Source organism: Pangasianodon hypophthalmus, chromosome 2 (assembly GCF_027358585.1).
Source record: "Pangasianodon hypophthalmus isolate fPanHyp1 chromosome 2, fPanHyp1.pri, whole genome shotgun sequence".
Classification (NCBI taxonomy): domain Eukaryota; kingdom Metazoa; phylum Chordata; class Actinopteri; order Siluriformes; family Pangasiidae; genus Pangasianodon; species Pangasianodon hypophthalmus.
Genome location: NC_069711.1, coordinates 16,203,453 through 16,222,905, shown reverse-complemented (window position 1 = coordinate 16,222,905; position 19,453 = coordinate 16,203,453). Strand labels below are relative to the sequence as shown.

At 40.4% G+C, this 19,453-nt stretch overlaps 3 protein-coding genes across 7 annotated transcripts; 1 reads left to right on the top strand and 2 right to left on the bottom strand.

Annotated features, from left to right (window-relative positions):
* Positions 1 to 176: 176 nt before the first annotated feature.
* akap14 (A-kinase anchoring protein 14) lies at positions 177 to 1,162 on the bottom strand. Its single transcript, XM_026927266.3, has one exon. The coding sequence runs from the start codon at positions 1,073 to 1,075 to the stop codon at positions 395 to 397; it is 681 nt and encodes a 226-aa protein (XP_026783067.3). The 5' UTR covers positions 1,076 to 1,162; the 3' UTR covers positions 177 to 394.
* Positions 1,163 to 2,098: 936 nt separating this feature from the next.
* Positions 2,099 to 14,114, top strand: iho1 (interactor of HORMAD1 1). Of its 5 annotated transcripts, none has more exons than XM_034300121.2 (8): positions 2,099 to 2,790; positions 6,649 to 6,727; positions 6,820 to 6,976; positions 8,352 to 8,491; positions 8,730 to 8,775; positions 8,875 to 8,965; positions 10,723 to 10,820; positions 12,218 to 14,114. In XM_034300121.2, the coding sequence occupies exons 2-8, from the start codon at positions 6,672 to 6,674 to the stop codon at positions 13,271 to 13,273; spliced, it is 1,644 nt and encodes a 547-aa protein (XP_034156012.1). In that variant the 5' UTR covers positions 2,099 to 2,790; positions 6,649 to 6,671; the 3' UTR covers positions 13,274 to 14,114. The 5 variants fall into 5 exon arrangements, with proteins under 5 accessions (XP_034156012.1, XP_034156017.1, XP_026784656.2 ...); XM_026928855.3 differs by lacking the exon at positions 2,099 to 2,790 and adding an exon at positions 3,078 to 6,372; XM_026928839.3 differs by lacking the exon at positions 2,099 to 2,790 and adding an exon at positions 3,078 to 6,456.
* On the bottom strand, positions 13,643 to 18,384 carry kbtbd12 (kelch repeat and BTB (POZ) domain containing 12). Its single transcript, XM_026928817.3, has 6 exons — positions 18,230 to 18,384; positions 16,664 to 17,874; positions 15,689 to 15,959; positions 15,245 to 15,395; positions 14,581 to 14,778; positions 13,643 to 14,378 (listed from the first exon to the last, which is right to left on the bottom strand). The coding sequence occupies exons 2-6, from the start codon at positions 17,743 to 17,745 to the stop codon at positions 14,209 to 14,211; spliced, it is 1,872 nt and encodes a 623-aa protein (XP_026784618.3). The 5' UTR covers positions 17,746 to 17,874; positions 18,230 to 18,384; the 3' UTR covers positions 13,643 to 14,208.
* Between the last annotated feature and the right edge of the window lie 1,069 nt (positions 18,385 to 19,453).

Here is a 19,453-nt window from a genome sequence, read left to right as displayed (position 1 = left end):
CTATTCATGATTCTATAATAGTTTTAACTACATACAGTGACCAAAGTGCAGCTATAGTTAATTTTATCAGCAATGGTTGTTTGAGACAGTATAACGATTTACAGACACTTCTAGTGAGAAATTCAAGATGTGTGTGTGTGTGTGTGTGAGAGAGAGTCACTGAAGCAGGATGGAGATGGATACAGACAGCAATCACTGAATTCTACTTTGTTACTGAAAGTTAAGTGCAGACACAGTAGCACAGTAATATTAATGCAGGAAAGCTTTCTACATTTGAGAAAGCAAAGAGCTTTGTATTTGTATTTATATAAATAGATTTTATAACATGCACAATGCAGAGTTTGAAGCACAATGCAATCGAATTAAATGCAAATGATGAAGTGTTTATATTAGTTTAAAAAGTGATGGTATCCATAAGCAGTGCCTTGCTCTCTATCACGTCCTTCAGCCATTTCTCGCGGAATCGGGTTTTTCCCGGAGTATGCACCGTCTGGCTGGATTCTAGCTGAAATGTGACGAGCACAGGAGTCGTGGGCGGTTTGCTTTTGGAGAGGCTGATGGTGAAGGAAACACACGCTGTGCTGTGAGCTACAGGGCGCCGGCGGGTCGGCATGCTCCACAGCGCCCTGTAGTGGAACTGCTTCTCAAACTCCAGCTCACTTTCCTGCACGAACTCCACGCTGAACAGCCACCTCGGCTCCACCTCCCAGGTGCTCATGTACTCCTCGATCTGGGTTTTTCCTCCACTGACTGTAAAGTCTTTGCAAGCGACCCAGTCGATGTTCCTGATCTCAAACCCGAGCTGTTTGCTGTCCGGTTCTGGCGCGCGAGTCACCGAGCACTGAGGGTCTAACACACTCCTAACCAGCTCAGAGGCTCTGAGATCCAGCAGATCATCTCCTAGTGTAGTATCCATTGTGCTACGACATTCATTTGAAAGGATCCTCAGATATGTTGGAAAAGTCCGTACAGAAACATTAACATGCGGTTTTTGGTTGATGTTACCAGGGGCGTCGCTAGGCATTAACAACATCCGGGACTTTAGCCCGCTCTCACCATAAACACACATTGCCATGGAAACAAGTAGTTGAATATATTAGTTGTGTCCGAAATGGCTCACTCGTTCACCCATTCACTATTCCCTATATATTGTTTTTTCTTTATATATACATTCATAGTTATCTGATCAGCCAATCATGTGGCAGCAGCACAATGCATAAAATCATGCAGATACAGATCAAGAGCTTCAGTTAATATTCACATCAAACACCAGAATGAAGAAAAGGTGTGATCTCTGTGACTTTGATGGTGGCAAAACATCTTGTGAGCGGAGGGTCCTCGGGCTGAAACTCCTTGTTGATGAGAGAGATCAGAGGAGAATGACCAGACTGGTCTGAGTGGACAGGAAGTGTATAGTAACTCAAGTAAGCACTCTTTACAACCGTGGTGAGCAGAAAAGCATCTCAGACCACACAACACATCAAACCTTGTGGTGGATGAGCTAAAACAGCAGAAAGTACATCAGGTTCCACTCCTGTCAGCCAAGAACAAGAATCTGAGACTATCATGGGCATAGACTCACCAAAACTGGAAAGCTGAAGACTGGAAAAAAGACCAGGTCTTTTTTTTTTTTTTTTATCTAATCTTCAAGTTAGTGGGTTAAAATAGTCAGACAAAAAAATACAATTGGCATTTGTGTATATTTATTTAGCATTTATTCATTTTTGCAGAATAGTCACAACCTCTGATATAGCAGTAAATGTTCAGTATGACAGGAAGTGTATTCTATTCACGCAGTCTAAACAAACAAATACATGATAAAAATAGGGAAAAGCATTGAAAATATACAAAATTAAAATATGTGTGAGAAATAATACAATAAAAAAAGTTGTGGTAAAAGTACAAAATAAACAACACTGAGTAATCAATAGGCTAAATAAAAGTAACAAATGCTGAACTAAATGAATAATAAACAATATCATACACTAAACAGTAAAAAAAAAAACCATAAAAAAAGAATAAAGGTTGAATATGTTTATTAAACCTATGTTTATTAAGTATAAGGGTGTGTTTTGTTAGTATGAGAAAGTATTATAGCTCACTGTCGCCTAGCAACGTTCAGCCGGTAACTTTGCATTTGGCATAGAGAGCGCGCGCGCTCACGCGGTCATGGTGTTACAAGCTGGCAGTGTACACACTATCTAATGACTGTATACACATATTCAAACTAGCACTAGCAGTGGAAGCTACTGCTAAGTCCTGGTCCACCGGTGTTTGTTTACAATGAGAGTGAGGCGAGACGGTAAGCCCAGGAGAGAGCACCGAGGTAGCCCACGCCCAGCTGGTTGAAAATTACTGAAGAGCTCTTTTTAACGCTTATAACGTTGTAAAGTGCAAACAATTCCTGTTTTGGCAATGACACAGGCTCTCCTTGAGAGAGTGCGGTCACGTGACCAGTGCACACTCTAGTGCATTAAGATGATGAAAAAGTGTCCACGGATCCACACATAGTAGACCTTCCGGATACTCATTTCAACACACTACGATTTGGGACACACTAATTCTAATCTTGGATGCTATTTAGGACGGATAGTAGGCGAATTGGGACGCAGCATACGTATAACTCTCACACTGTCACAGTTATTGAGCTCCTTTAGCTACTCACTCTACTCAAACACTTTACACAGAATAATTTCATGAAGAAATGGCTGGAAAGAGAAAGTTAAGCACAAAGATGCTGCAAACCTTCGAAAAGGAATTTGAATGTGGAATCTGAAGAAGTCTGAGAAGGTAAGCATGCAGGACATAGCAAGAGAAAGAAAGGAATATAAGACTGAGAGACATGACAGAGGAAAAGAGTATGGAAGTTGGGGACAAACTGGTGATTAAGGCAGGGTGGCTGTATTCAGGGTGCTGAACTAGAAAGAGAAAAGCAAGGGACGGAGGCCTTCTGCAGAGAGGACTCCAGTAAGCTGCTGCAGAAGCTGCTGGAGGAAGACCGCATGCTAGAAAAAATGTAAATGGAAACGGAAGAGATGGCAAAAAAGGTCAGAGAGCTTGAGAAGGACAGGATATCTCAGAACGGTGGAGAAACAGCAGGAGAATAATCTGCGAATAGAAATGCAGAGAGCTGTAAATGAATTTAAGAAGGAACGAGGGAGACAGAAAGTGCTCAGTTAGCACTAATTGAGGATTTATTGAGAACGGTTGAGAGTTTGGAACAAACCCAGGCTCAGATAAATGAGAGAGACATGGCAAAGAAAATGGAAGACAGGGATAAATTGGTGAGGAAGGTAGGGCAGATGGAAGCCATGTTTGTTTTAGAGAGAGAGCAGCAGGATAGAGAGAAGGCTGAGCTGGAGAACAAGAGGAAGAAATGTGTTGAACTAGAGAGAAAAACGAGAGCTGGAGGCTGTCTAGAGAGAGGATTTAAGTATGTGGCTGCAGAAGCTGATAGAGATAAACAGTGTGATGGAAAAAATGCAAGAGGAAAAGGAAGAGATGGCCAAGATGATGTGAGAACTTGAGAAGGAAAAAGAGGCAAGAAGATGCAAAGAGCTATAAAAGAAAGGAAGAGAAAGAAAGCATTCAACTGGCATTAATTGAGGTTTTAATGAAAATTGCTGAGAAACTGGGACAAGCCATGGTTCAGATAAATGAGGAGAGACAACAGCTCCAGAATGAAAGACAGAAAGAGCTGCAGCAGAGAGAGACAGAAGCCAGAGAAGCAAAGATGAAGTCAGTCTGAGACTGTAGAATTTACTGAGCAAGACAAGCCAATGGAGGGAGAGGTGGAGGGGAGTAACACTGCTCTTCAGGCTTCCCTGAAATGCTTTGAGGACTGAGAGATGATGGCAGAGATGGAGAGAGAAAGAGAGCCTGGAGAAGGAATTCTGGCAGCTGGAGTACTATTTGTTTACAGCAGGAGAGCAGAGACAAGAGGAGAGCCAAATGTTTTACCCATATCTGTCCATGTCTGAAAATGATCAATAAAAATTCTTATGCATCAACTCATTTTTTTTTTTAAGTGTGAGACATAATAACAATATGTAATGGTGGCTTAGTGGTTAGCACTTTTGCCTCACACCTCCAGGCTTAGGGGTTTGAGTCCTGCCTCTGCCTTGTGGGCGTAGAACTTGCGTGTTCTCCCCGTGCTTTGGGGGTTTACTCCCCCACTCCAAAGACATGTTGTAGACTGACTGGTATTTCTAAATTGTCCAGAGTGTGTGTGATTGTGCCCTGTGATGAATTGGCACCCCATCCAGAGTGTCCCCTGCCTTGTGCCCCAATTCCCCTGGGATAGGCTCCAGGCTCCCTGCAACCCTATGTAGTATGTAATTGCATTTATATACACTCACCATCCACTTTATTGGGAACACTGATACACGTACACATTCATGCAGTTATCTAATCAGCCAATCTTGTGGCAGCAGTGCAGTACAAAAAATATACACAGGAATTATACATACATACATACACACACACACACACACACATATATATATATAAAATTAATTTAAATGAAATAATGAATTGAAATTTTAATATAAATTGAAACTAGGAATTTTAACAGCCAATAGTTTTATTCACCTCTGGTTATGTATGATTTTTCCTACAATCAAACTCCCATGACCAGAGAAATTGAGCAATATAGACCTTCTCCCCTCCCTGGTCAGGTCTTATCCTTTTAGGAACTTGCACCTAAATAACAAATCAAGTGGGTTTTTATTGTCATTCCTCTATATAGCTAGTATGCATCGAAATGAAATGTCATTTCTCCAGGAGCATGCAGCAGTGGGCTGTAAATTACTGGGTAGTGTTGCAGCAATAAATGTAGCAGCAATGTTAGCAGCAAAAAAAAAGTCTTATAAATAGAAAGTGTCTAGGGTCCAGGTGTGCACTTTGTGCAGCACTGTAAAGTGCAGGTGTGCAGTGGTATTGAGTCATACTGGGTTAGGGCTTTGACTAGCCCAGGCAGCAAGGTGTTGAGTAATCTGACTGTCTCAGGGAAAACACTGTTGCAGAGTCTGGTGGTGGCATGGATGCTTTGTTCACAATGCAGCTTTCAGAGGAGCTATGCTTCATTTAAATCTTATATAAGGTGTACCCTTTCAATTCAATTATTGAAACTTGAGGCGGATGGGCTACAACAGCAGAAGACCACGTCGGGTTCCACTTCTGTCATCCAAGACAGACACTATCATGGGTACAAGCTCACCAAAACTGGCCACCTGAAAAATCTACAGGAATTGCCTGATGCAATCATGTCAACATGGACCAGAATCTCAAAGTAATGTTTCCAACATTTTGTGGAATCTATGCCATGGAGAATTGAGACTGTTTTGAGAGCAAAGGGAGGCCATACGCAGTGTTAGTATAGTGTTCCTAATAAAGTGCTCTGTGAGTGTAGGTTATGTACATAAATGGTTTCACTCACTTTGTGAATTATTAAATATACAGTGTTTTAAATTTTGAATTTGAGATACGGAAAAAGCATCGTCAGGATGAAAAGTGCTACTGTTGCGGAAAATTTTCTCAGTTCAGAATAAAAAAGACTTTTCTAAGTCAAAGGGTTTTGGATGCCAAAAAATCAGACTTTGTTGAATCAACCCACAAAGCCGAGACAATCATCATCTGATTTACAGAGTCATGGCTCGTGCTTTTATACAGTTCTAAAAACAATGATCTCATTAGGTGGAGTTTTCTCATATTTTCTTTTAATCACGCCCTTAAACTCTCACCACAATTATTTCATTGGCCCTCTAGCTTGATTTTAATTGTGGCGTGAAGTCAGTCAGTTTATTTATTTATTTTTAAATGTTAACAGTTAACGTTCATCACAACCTTAACAATGCACTTCAGTATTCTGGTAGAGAAGAAGCACTTTCCCATGAGAAATGACAAAGCAAATCTGGACTGAAAAAGATACAGTTTATGAATGAGACCTGTGTGCCTATTGATTTCCCACAAGCACAGGCCACCTGCAAGGTCACATCAGTTTGTCTTAGGTTTCTTGATTCACATAGAGAAATATTCTCATACAGAAATATTCTTGTAAAATCATACAAGTGATTTTACAAGTCATTTCATAAAAGTCACTCTCTTCATGAGTAAAATGTACTAAATGTACTAAATCTCATATAATTTCTGAGTACTTTAACTCTTGATTGGACTGGATGGATTATATAATAATCATACTTAAATCATACTCATAAGGAAAATTCTTCTACACTACATGGACCTATCATTCTCAGCATGCACTAACATTAAACCCACACAGTTCAGTCAGCTGGGGTCGCGTGCGCACAGGGCGCTCACTTCAAGTTACTTCAGGTGTCGCAGACCCTCACAAGCTGCTGCCATTAAACAGCGGTTGTTTTACACACACCCTGACTGAGTTTTCAGAACAGTCTAATGGTATTGTGTGGCCAGATACTGAATTAGTAAGCACGGGAGGTAAAGCAAGCACTGGCGGATTAAATAGCAAACTAACTAGGTTATATAAACTGGACAAATAGCGAGTAAACTGAGCTGTAGCTAACGAGCGCCGTGTAGCTAACGCTAGACTGCTAATGTTAGTAATGTAATGCTAACTAGTTTAGCCGATGTGTAACGATAACTGTCGCATATTCACTGTATTGTTTGTAGTAATTGTACAGGAACACAGAAGCATGAAGCCTAACATTTGGAATGTAAAGGATATTTTGAGTATTCCAGTGAACTCTGTGTAAGTCTGAATTTTACATCCACAGCTTGAGTATTATGGGTAGTAACTCAGACATATTAAACAGACTATTAATCCGTTGCCTTATATCACAGGGGTGCAAAACCAGGTAAGGGAGGTGCCACCTGTGACTACTCCAGCCTGCCTGACTCCCAGTTTCTGTTCGGATCTCAAACCTGGCCTGAAAATTCTCAAAGCTTTTCCCAGGAGATAAGTGGACAGTCCAGAGGCTCTCAACAGGCCTCACAGGAGGTACAGTTTAATATCTATGATCTGTGTCTTTCTCTGTAGAAGGTACTGGATTAAGGTCCAATGTGGTGCAAGCATTCTACTCATCTTTTCATAAAGTGAATCAATTTATTTATTAATCTATACAATTGCGAGGAAGTTCTTCTCTGTAATGATGCTAGAATTGCTTATTATACTGTTGAATTCATTCACACCCTGCATGCAGACTCTAACCCAAGCTCAGGATCAAGCCCTGAAGCTGTGAGGTGGCAACGTTACCCGCTGCACCACCGTGCCAAGTTATTATACTGTTGTACTTCAGATTTTCTTACTGCAGTATACACTCAATGTCCACTTTATTAGGAACACCAGTGCGCCTGCACATTCATGCAGTTATCTGATCAGACAATCATGTGGCAGCAGCACAATTCATAAAATCATGCAGATACAGGTCAAGAGCGTCAGTTAATGTTCACATCAAACATCAGAATAGGGAAAAGGTGTGATCTCTGTGACTTTGATGGTGGCATGGTGGTTGGTACCAGATGGGCTAGTTTGAGTATTTCAGAAACTGCTGATCTCCTGGGAATTTCACACACAAACAGTCTCTAGAGTTTACACAGAATGATGTGAAAAACAAAAACATCTTGTGAGCGGAGGGTCCTCGGGCTGAAATACCTCGTTGATGAGAGAGATCAGAGGAGAAAGACCAGACTGGTTTGAGCTGATAGGAAGTCTATAGTAACTCAAGTAAGCACTCTTTACAACCATGGTGAGCTGAAAAGCATCTCAGACCACACAACACATCAAACCTTGAGGTGGATGGGCTAAAACAGCAGAATACTACATCAGGTTCCACTCCTGTCAATTTCAAGGTTTGAAGTACTGTGCATGCTGAGACGCTTTTCTGCTCATCACAGTTGTACAGAGTGATTGAGTTACTTTCCTGGCAGCTCGAACCAATCTGGACATTTTTCTCTGACCTCTCTTAGCAACAAGGCATTTCCACCCACAGAACTGTCGCTCACTTACTGTTTTTTGTATTTCGCACCAATATGTGTAAACTTTAGAGGCTGTAGTGTGTGAAATTATGTGTCTGATTAGATAACTGCATGAATGTACAGGTGTTCCTAATAAAATGGACAGTGAGTGTACACTTGCACTTGGTCAAGGAATGATAAGGCATATCTTTTAGATTATAAATTCTTTCAGATTCTAATTTTATCACTTTGCCTATGGAGTTTGCTGTTTGTATTTTTTTATGCAAAAATTTCCATTTGTGGTTAAAAGTGAAAGCCACATTAGCAAAGCTGAAATGTAAATATAAAATCTTTTGTAAAACTGATCTTGTTGAAAGGCTGTGCAGTGTTTTGCATTTATTTTACCTCAATCTTGACAGATAAATGAAACGAAGGTGTCAACCAGCTATCACTCCAAGCCTATGCTGTTTGGTGATAGCAAAGTAACCAACATTTCAGGTGGTAGAGCCATGGGTATATTAGACAGATTTGAAGAGGAGAAGAGAAAAGCCAAAGAGATGTAAGTACACCTATTTATATCTATTCCTTATGCTCATTGAAAAAAAAAAAAAGAAAATTGGGTGTGTCTAAGGAAGCAGGCGATTTAATATGTTGTGAAAACACAGTGTGAAAATTTCACGTGGTATAAAAGATGTAAAATGCCATCCACGTTTAATTCTGTAGTTTTTGTAATGTAAATATTTAAAGCATGTGCTGTAATTCATGATTTTAAAGTAAATTTCTGCTGATTTGTTCAGTGAAATTCTCATTGGAGTCCGGCAGTTGCAAGAAAGTCTGGAAAATGTAAGTGATAAAGGCAGAAGTACTGCCTATGCAGGTCTTAATTTTAATTACATTATTTTCTGTATAGTTTAGTTATCTATGGTTGTTTGTCTGTTTCAGATCAAAAAGACTTTTCTAAACTGCATTGATGGAAGTTGTGACATAACCAGAGCAGCTGTGGCTGAAGGAATGGATAATTTTAGAAAGACAAGTAAATATTATTGTCATTTAATATTTCCTCTGTGTTTTATACACAGATCAGCCATAACATTAAAACCGCCTGCCTAATATTGCGTATGTCCCCCTCGTGCCAAAACAGCTCTGACCCATTGAGGCATGGACTCCACAAGGCCTCTGAAGGTGTGCTGTGGTATCTGGCACCAAGACGTTAGCAGCAGATCCTTTAAGTCCTGTAAGTTGCGAGGTGTTGCCTCCATGGATCGGACTTGCTTGTCCAACACATCCCACAGATGCCGATCGGATTGAGATCCGGGGAATTTGGAGGCCAAATCAACACCTTGAACTCTTTGTCATGTTTCTCAAACCATTCCTGAACAATATTTGCAGTGTGGCAGGGAGCATAATCCTGCCGAAAGAGGTGTACGTGGTCTGCAACAAAGTTTAGGTAGGTTGTACGTGTCAAAGTAACATCCACATGAATGCCAGGACCCAAAGTTTCCCAGTAGAACATTGCCCAGAGCATCACACTGCCTCTGCAGGCTTGCCTTCTTCCTATAGTGCATCCTGGTGGCATCTCTTCCCCAGGTAAGTGACGCACAGTCACCCGGCCATCCATGATATAAAAAAAAAACGTGATTCATCAGACCAGGCCCACCTTCTTCGATTGCTCTGTGGTCCAGCTCTGATGCTCACGTGCCCATTGTACGTGCTTTCGGCGGTGGACAGGGTCAGCACTGGCACTCTGACAGGTCTGTGGCTACACAGCCCCATACGCAGCAAGCTGTGATGCACTGTGTGTTCTGACACCTTTCTATCATAGCCAGCATTAACTTGTTCAGCAATTTGTGCTACAGTAGCTCTTCTGTGGGATCAGACCAGATGGGCTACCCTTCACTGCACATGTGCATCAGTGAGCCTTGGGCACTCGTGACCCTGCCGCGGGTTCACCAGTTTTCCTTCCTTGGACCACTTTTGGTAGGTACTAAACACTGCATACCAGGAACACCCCACAAGACCTGCTGTTTTCTGCTCTGACCAAGTCGTCTAGCCATCACAATTTGGCCATTGTCAAAGTCGCTCAGATCCTTATGTTTGCCCATTTTTCCTGCTTCCAACACATCAACTTTGAGAACTGACTGTTCACTTGCTGCCTAATATATCCCATCCCTTGACAGATGCCTTTGTAATCATTAATCAGTGTTATTCACCTCACCTGTCAGTAGTTTTAACGTTATGGCTTAATGTATGTCTGTATATTAATACCATGGATTAAAGTTGCACTCTTTTGCTAATGCAACACATTAGGACCCTGGATGTCTTTTGTCCTGCAGAGGGTGAAAATGTAGAAAATAACTGAACAGTTTTTGTTATTGTTTGTTTTTGACTTGTCCATCCATTCAGGATTCTCGTAGCGCAATATGTCAAGAACAAGCAGTTGAATGTTTGTTGATTGTATATGTGTATAATTATTTATATATAATTATCATTAAAACCAGCAGATGAGCTTGATAGATAGATTTTGGAATTGATTCATACAGGGTGAAGGTCACAGCAAGGTGAAATGTCAGAAATAGTTTTTCTTCAATAGCTTCCTCCCTGTTTGTCATACAGAGATGTTACTTACACCATGTTGAGGAAGCTAAAGGCCATTTTCTGGCTAAATAAGAAGAACTAGGTGGAAGCATCGATGCCACTGGTGTCGAGATCTACTTATTATTTTTTGTTGTTGTTTTTTTTAATTTTCCTTGTACATCATTGCTTTTTTTGTCAATATCTTTTGCATTACAGTTCAGGATAATTTTGCCACCATAAAGGAGAACATAGCAAGTCAGACTGAACTGCTGATGAACCAGATGCATAGAGAGATGGAAGACAATGAGGTGAAGGTAAACAAAACCTGAAACAAAAGCTGAGATATACTTATCATTTATTTAGAATGATAGTAAAAGGATCCTGTGTTCCTTACATGTAGGGGCTCATTTTTAGTTAAATATTATTTTGCTCTGGAAGAAACGAATTCATACTATTCTCCAGTGCAAGTTTTGGCATTATTTTAGAATTACTGAACCAAGCAACTTCTTCAGAGAGCTTAGCACATTTGTCAGCAATTGCTGCTCAGAACATTTTAGTTAAATTGTAGACAAACGTCAGTGATAGCATAACTAGCTTTACTTGAGCTCACTTGGTAAGCACTGTTTCCAGTAGTAGCCTAAGTTAGTGTTTGTATAAAAAAAAGTTCCTAAGCTGTTCAAATGATGTAATTATTTATCATTTATTCTTGCTAATTTTCTGCAGAAGTTGATCTTACAAATCAGAAAGGATTTGGGTTGGAGGCGTAGTCTTATATTATATATTTTAAAATATTAAAAAGAGAATAGTTTTATCTGCTACATAAAAGTAAATCAGAAAGCATTAGATTGCTTGTCAATATGTCGGTTGTCTTTTATTACAAATAATAATTTTTGTAATTGCAATTTTTTTTGCCACAAGTGTGTACCTCTACATCAAACCTAAATTAAAACAAGTAAGGAATTCATGCTGTTATAAAATATAATCCATAAAGGGGTGTGCGGCACAAAGTGGAGGGCTATTACCACCATAAGTGAATTATTTGATTAAGGGTTTTATTCTTGTTATACCACAGTGATTTGCCCACAGTTACAGTTTTTAACTTAAGGAATTAATGATTTGTATCTGTTTATAGTTACATTCAATGTTTTACAGTGTTTCCAAGACAAGCTAGTTCCTGTTATCATTTATAACAGCTGGAAACAGTTGTGCTTTCACCACCCTCTCTTTTTGCTCTGTTGAAATTAATAAGACAAAAAATGATCATTTTTCCTAGAAACCAGAAAATGAAAAGTCCTCTGTTCTGTAGACAGAAAACTTCATGACCACAAAGTGCTTACATCCAGGACTCCCTCCATAAATGTGAAATACCATAACAATTAGACATTTTTATTTGTTAAATAACAATGCTTTTTTACCCTCTTTATTATGAAGCTTGTAGTGCATCTGCCATACAAGTCCTTGTGAATGAGCTGTTACTATAGAAAAGATGACATCAGAATGAGCGCATTGATATATACCTATGGTTTGAATTACAACCAACATGATTGTCACAGCTGTGCTGTAATAGAAAATTAATCAACACCTACAGATTTGAGAATTTAACAGCACAGTGGTATAAATAGAATATAAAGCACATGAATTACCAAGCAGACTAGTTTGTATTTATATCAGTACAGTTTGACTGAGGCTTGTTTGTTTTCTCATGGCCCAGATGTCATTAGCTCTAAAAGACTTGAGCTCAATTGTGCTCAGCCTCCAGCGGGATTTGGAATCACTGAAACTGGAACAAAGCAAGGAGCAGAGTCTGCTTGGAGAGATTATGTCTCTGCTTGGCACAATAATGACTGCTCACTCCACTGGAGCTCATCCCAGCCCTGTCCGAATGATTGACAACACTGTTCAGACATCACCTGGTTTGGTAGCGCAGTTCTGTGTCGTTTCAGAAGAAAAGCGTTATTATGAAGGAATGAAGCTGTGCAGTGAAGCCTTTAATTACTCAGAGGAAAGAGTAGACCAGAGCATTTGTCCTGTTAAAAAAACATCTCCAGAGAAACTTAGCAGAAGAGCGTCTTTCCGGGTCATAGGCACTCATCCTTTTGAGAAGCAGCGGCACACAGGAACTGAGAGGTTTGACCCTAATGGCTGGCAAAAGTCTTACCATCTGCGCTCAGTTACAACCAGTTCTCCAAGCCCAGTGGCTACTAGCGCTGTCACTGCTCTTGTACAGGATTCTAAGAAGAATTGCGTTGTTGGAGGCCCTGTGCATATAGAGCCAGTAAAGTCTTTGAATAATATGAATAAGAACAAGTCAGCAGCTTGGATTGAGGTGCCAATAGAGAGAAAAGTGCCTAAGAGAGCACAGAGATGCCAGACCTTCAGGAAAAAGAAGAGAGCCTTGATTCTGCCACAGAGACGCCCTAATCAAGGGATGGCTTTGAATAATGTGTCTGAGGATAGTCAACGCGATGAAGACCAGGAAAACAGGGTGCCTCAATCAGAGGTCAGTGCCTACCAGAAAACCAGCAAAGCTGTTTCAGGGAACCATCTACCACTGCAGCAGCAAAGCACAACTAAACTGATGAATATGAGTGAATGTGGACAGCATCTGGATCATTGGTCATGGTCCCAGAGCAGTAACAGCTCGCAGGTGATTGTGGAATACCAGGAAGCTGAATGGGAAACGGTGAAGCCTGAGCAAAAAGCCAATACTATACAGAGACAGAGAGGTGTCTGGCAGCTCTTTGACTTCATCAGTGACTCTGATTAATGCGCTGTGAGTTACATGAGTAACATTTTAAGACACAAAGCAAAACTTTTTACTAGGACTTAGTTCAGAATGTTTTCGTTGTTTTTCTGTAAAACTCTGGCAAAGTTTCAGTTCTTTGTAGTTCCACAGTACATTTCTTCTGCTTCCCATGGACACTCAGTCATGTTTACTGTTGCCTTACATAATAGCAAAAATTTACATCTTTCAATCTTATACGTGATGATTTTAAAATAAGTTTATATATTTGCTATTTAGAATTTCTGTTGTCCTTATTTTTTTGTACTCCCTGTGTACTCAGGAACTTATTTCCTACATGATTTTCCAAATATTTTGGATTCTGTTGGTAGTCAATCAATATTAGAGCTCAGGTCAAAGTGGGGGAAAAATCTTTGTTTTGTATTGCTATGGTAGCACAAACATGGCTACAGTAATATTTAGATAAGTCACAGTGTCAGATGTGCAACAGAACATACAGTGCATAAACTATTGTTAAAAAAACATCTCTGTAATGCAGCTGAAGAATTAATTCATACAGCATGCTTATATTTAATGCAGCTGAAGAACTCATTAATAGAGCATGCTAATATTTAAAAAATACACCTTAATGTTAGCTTCTTGAAACAGGAGTAAATGTTGTGAGCTTCTCTGTAATCTGTTACATTCACACATCAAAAACAGTTGTATACCTAAAAAAACTAACAATTATCTGTTCGAAAATGCAGTTCACAATAGACCATCAGTCTATGATCAGTATAAGAAGAATAAATCAACACTAATATTGTACCAAAACATTTCACATGTATGCAAATCAGCCTTAAGTGAATAAAACACAAACTCTGTACAGCTGTGGAGATCTCAATTTTGTGAAATGCTCAAATGTGCAAATTGTCAAATTTATGACTGCGTTTGCTTTTGTCATACATGGATAGTTTTTGTTATTCATCCACCAAGTCAGCTGGAGGGGGCATGAGTCCTCGAGGGTTAAGGTTCGCCACCAGACACACGTCATAACTGTCGTGCATCACAGCCTGTTTAACCACCACAGTCCACTCATTCTCCCATGGATCCAACTGCAGGATATCCTTGGTGATGATGTCATGGCGGTCTAAGAAGAATTTTATGGTTATAGACATGATATTTATATTAAATTTATTTAGGACTACAGTGATTTTTTTTTTTTAATATATCTGAAATTAAATTGATTTCTGAGTGCTATTTATAGGGACATATGAGATGAGACAAATGAGATTTTACAGCTACATGAATGTTGAGATCACCTTCCTCAAAGCATGGTATGATATATTTACCTGCTCCTTTATAATATCCACAAACATATAGTTTTCCATCCACTACCCCAGCATTTGGTGCATTGCTTCGCAGTGACAAAAGCGGCCAGGGTAAGGGAGGGCCATCCCTCCAGAAATCACCATCAATGTTGTAGATTTCTACCGCATCAAGACAGCGGCGTGACTGTCCACGATCTACACCCTCACACCCGATACCACCTGCAGGGCAGATGCAGAACTTTATGTAAGGACAAAAATTAGAGATACATTTCATTTAGTGTATAAGAAGTAATGTGGCATACTTTGTTTAATTCTACCCCTTCTCTTACTAAAATTATTGTGTTGATGCTACAAGAACCAGGGTGTGAACAAATGAACTGTAAAATAAGTTGTGTAAAAGGTGGATATTTTTCATCACAAACAATATTGACACTTCTTATAAATTTAATTCTTAACTGGAATTTTTATCATTGGTGTTTACTTGCATTTCGTATAACAGACATAACAAAACAACAGCTCAAACAAGATTAGGTTTTAAACCACTCCTAATTAGCACAGGGGAAAAAAAGATTACATTCACATAAGTGGTATTTTAACTAAATATGTTGCTTTTATGTTTGTTGCCATGTTAACCCTGTCTTCCTAGAAGATTGCTAAAAATAAATTAAAGCTTTTTGCCTCTCACCTATAACATAAATCTCCCCATTGAGGGCCACTGCACTGCAGCGATATTTGGAGTATTTCATAGGACAGAGCTCATTCCACTTGTTGTTCTCTGGGTCATAAACAAGTAGGCGGTTACTCATACGGTCAGGCTCCTCATCCACATGATATGTCTGTCATTGACAAAGACGAGTCACAACAGGTGCCGTTAAATAGAGCAAGAAAAAGACAGGGACAGAAATAGAGTAGGGTTACAGACCGACACAATTATTGTTCTCTCTCAGTGTAATTTGATTTCATGTTGAAGTTATAGAATCCTTGTTGTGGTCCTGGACCTGCACATTTTAGTGCTGTCTTTACTCTAACACCCACTTATAATCAAATTAATGGCTAATGAAAGGGCTCTCCAGGACCAGCTATACAATGTCAGAGTGGGAAACCTTAAAACAGTGTGAATTACTCTAACCTGTGGTGTCCTCCCCCCAAGCACATAAAGGCAGTTTTTCATCCGGACTACACTGTGATAGGCCAAGGGCATTGGTAAAGGAGCAGCACTGCGCCAGGGGCCACCCTGTAACGACCAGCGCGCAACACTGTTGGTGATGAGGTACTGATTCTTCAGCATCATCTGACCTCCTATTAGGTACAGGTTATCACCCAGGGAACTCAGGGCATATGAGTCACGGTATTCTGCTGAACTCAGGTGCTTCCAGCTACCTTGAGCTTCCTCATTATATCTAAAAAAAAAAAAAAAAAGGAGGTAAATGGAAAGTATTTAAAATATGATTCAACATTTTTTTCTGCACTATACTCTCAAAAGAAATGTAAGGATATGGAGATTGAGATAATATAGTGCTATTTTTAAAAAAATATCTTGTTTTGTCCTTGGCTGCATAAAAAAAATAAATTAATGCTTGATAAATAATAAATGGATGGAAAATGAGAAGTTAGAACAGGGGCAGTGAATTAATGCAGTGAATAAAATCTCTCAGATACAGGTCAAGAGCTTCAGTTAATGTTCACATCAAACATCAGGACATAACAGGCTACGGTTTTCCAATCTACAGCTGTTCACTTTCAGTGAACCTTTTCTTGGCTGACAGGACTGGAACCTGCTGTGGTCTTTTGCTGTTGTAGCTCATCCACCTCACGGTTTTTACACCTTGTACATTCTGAGATGCTCTTCTTCTCAACACAGTATGGTAAAGAGTTACCATAGCCTTCCTGTCAGCTCACAGTCATTGTCACTGAGGTTGTTTTGAACATTAACTGAAGCACTTGACCTGCATCTGCATGAATTTATTCCCTGAACTGCTGACAATGATTGGCTGATTGGATAATTTCATGAACGAGCAGGGGTACAGGTGTTCTTAATAAAGTGGACAGTGAGTGTGTAAGGATATATTAAATTATTTTAGCACTTTTTATACTTGAGCCTTACTTGAAAATCTCCACATTCTTCTCCTTTTGTCTTGCCAACCTTCGTGGCCCTAGCTCTCCAGCAACAATAATGTCATTGTGTTCAGTGACAACCCCAGCGTATACATATCCAAGGGCATCGCTGTATCGAGGGGAAGTGATGAAAAATGTGCGCCCAGTGGTGGGGGCGTAACAATAGCTGCGGTCTGAATAGCTTCCATAGCGTGAGCGTATTCCTCCATTATCATTGCCAATACATAGCAGTAGATCAGTTGTTTCCATGCCATAACGTAGCTTCAGTCGTCGGGCTGGAGCATCTGGATGCAGACCTGCCGCTTCAATTGCATCCTCCATCATCTGTAGACATTCTGCATTAGCCAGCAGTGCTGTGTTGCGGCGCAGTGTCTCCTTCAGGTAGCTGACATTCACCAGTGGAAGGCGTACCTTCTGTAAGAGCTCTGGTAGCTGACTGACACGATTTTCTTCCCCCAGACCCACACCAACTGAGCAATGTTTCACCCATCGCAGCACTACGTCAAGAATGGTTTCCTCTCGGGTAACATTAAGGTCGTCTGAAGCTAGCAATGCCCCGAGTTGATAGGCTTCCAGATCCAGCACCTCTTCACTCAGACACACCTCTGTGAAGTGCTGTCGGAGGTAACGCTGAGCATGCTCTGCTAATTCTTCAGCCCCCAAATCCCGAGCATAGTAATAGATCCCCAGGCAGTTGGAGGCATCCATGTTGTCTGTCATATAGATCTGGCAGCGGCTAAAGACATCATCCATCTGCAAGAGGAATGCAGCGACTGAGATACCCTGCACATTATCCGGGGAAAGTGGAAGCTTGGAGCTGTACATGTATTCCAGCAAGAGGGCTAAGCTCTGAGCTGGCATGTCTCTCAGTACCACCTGGCGGTTTGCACTCTCACGCAGGCCACAGGTAAACATGACCCGGAAATAAGGACTGAACGCAGCAAGAACTGACCGGTGACATGGGAAGCTGATGCCTTCTGCAACTAGCACCACGTCTGTTAACTGCTCGGCTTCACGCATGCGATTCAACTGTTCCAACAACATCAGACCATGCTTAGCTCTCAGATCCATTCTGCTTCTTGATGAGGATTTGTTTTTTCTTCTTCTTCTGCTTCTTTAATGTTTCACCTTAATCAAGGGTTTCCATTAAGCTACAGACATTCTGGAAGTCATCTTTTTAACAAGGCAGGGACAGGTTATCTGGCAAAATACAGAGCAAGACCCAAGCTCAGCTGGTGCAGTTATTTGAGAGGGCACATCTGTGATATGTTAGTGCATGTTGTTTAAATGTCAAAGCACAGAGACTGAACTACTAACAACACATTTTCTAACTTCTTTTCGTGCATGATCATGTGCTGTAGTTTAATGCACATTTTTAATTATATCTACCAAAGTAAAACCATTCCAAATACCACCAATCTTTAATCAATACATAACAAACCTTCTGGTTAAATAGAGATTACTGTCACTGCTGTTTCAAGTTCAGTATTTACTACTGAGTGAGAGAACCATTAATTAAACTGATAAGATTAGGACATGCACTGATGAGTCGTACCAGAGATCTTGCTTCCAGTGTTCTTTGCCTTCAACAGGCAAGTCGTCCATTACATATAATTCATACACACACACTGTGTCTGTGGCAGTGCAAGGAGGAGGAGGGTGAGTGAGAGAAATCTGTTTACTGAACCCTCGGTGTCCCATGCTAAGCAACATGGCTAATAATAGACCATGATGTTTCAAATAACCAATGGGGGTTCCGAAGAGACTAGATATTTTCTGAGGAAAAATGGATGAAAGTTGCAGTCTGTTCAAGAAATTTTGTATTTATATTTAGTGAAATGGCGAACAGAAGGACAGTGTTTTTGTTTTGTTGTTTTTCTCACACGTTTCAATGTGTAGAATGGCCCTTCAGGCTGCTGGGTATTTGGGGATTAGATTTCACCCTATCATGTTGTTAAAGTGATGTCAGGTCCTGCACTTGTGCACTCACTTCTTAAAGGAGCATCCCATGCAAAATCAGTAGTCGGTTTACTAACTGTGAAACAAATTGGAAATATGACCTAAGGGCTTTGGAATATGGATGCAAATATGGGTGTCTTCCTTAGATAAAGTGTAAAAAGAATGACAAAACAATACATGCATACTCTACATGGCCAAAAGTATGTGGACACCTGACAGTCACACCCTTATGTGCCCATTCCAAAACCATGGGCATTACCACAGATTTAGTCCTCCCTTTGCTGCTATAACAGCCTCCACTATTCTGGGAATGCTTTGCACTAGATTTTGGTATATGGCTGTGGGGATTTGTGCTCATTCAGCCATAAGAACATTAGTGAGGTCAGACACTGATGTTGGACGAGGAGGCCTGGCGTGCAGTCGGCATTCCAGTTCATCCCAAAGGTGTTCAGTGGGGTTTATGTCAGGGCTCTGTGCAGGCCACTTGAGTGCTTCCACACTAACCTTGGCAAACCATGTCTTTATGGACCTCGTTTTGGACCTCGTTTCTGAAAAGGGGCATTGTCATGATGAAACAGGTTTAGGCTCCTTTAGTTCCAGTGAAGGGACGTATTAATGCTACAGCATACAAAGACATTCCAGACAACTGTGTGCTTCAAACTTTGTGGCAACAGTTTGGGGAAAGCCCATATATGGGTGTGATGGTCAGGTGTCCATATACCTTTGGCCATATAGTGTATCATGACCACTCATTTAGGTGTGATCATTGTCAAATTGAGAGTTAGCCTTTAATATTTTACAGCTCCATCTCCTCACGTTT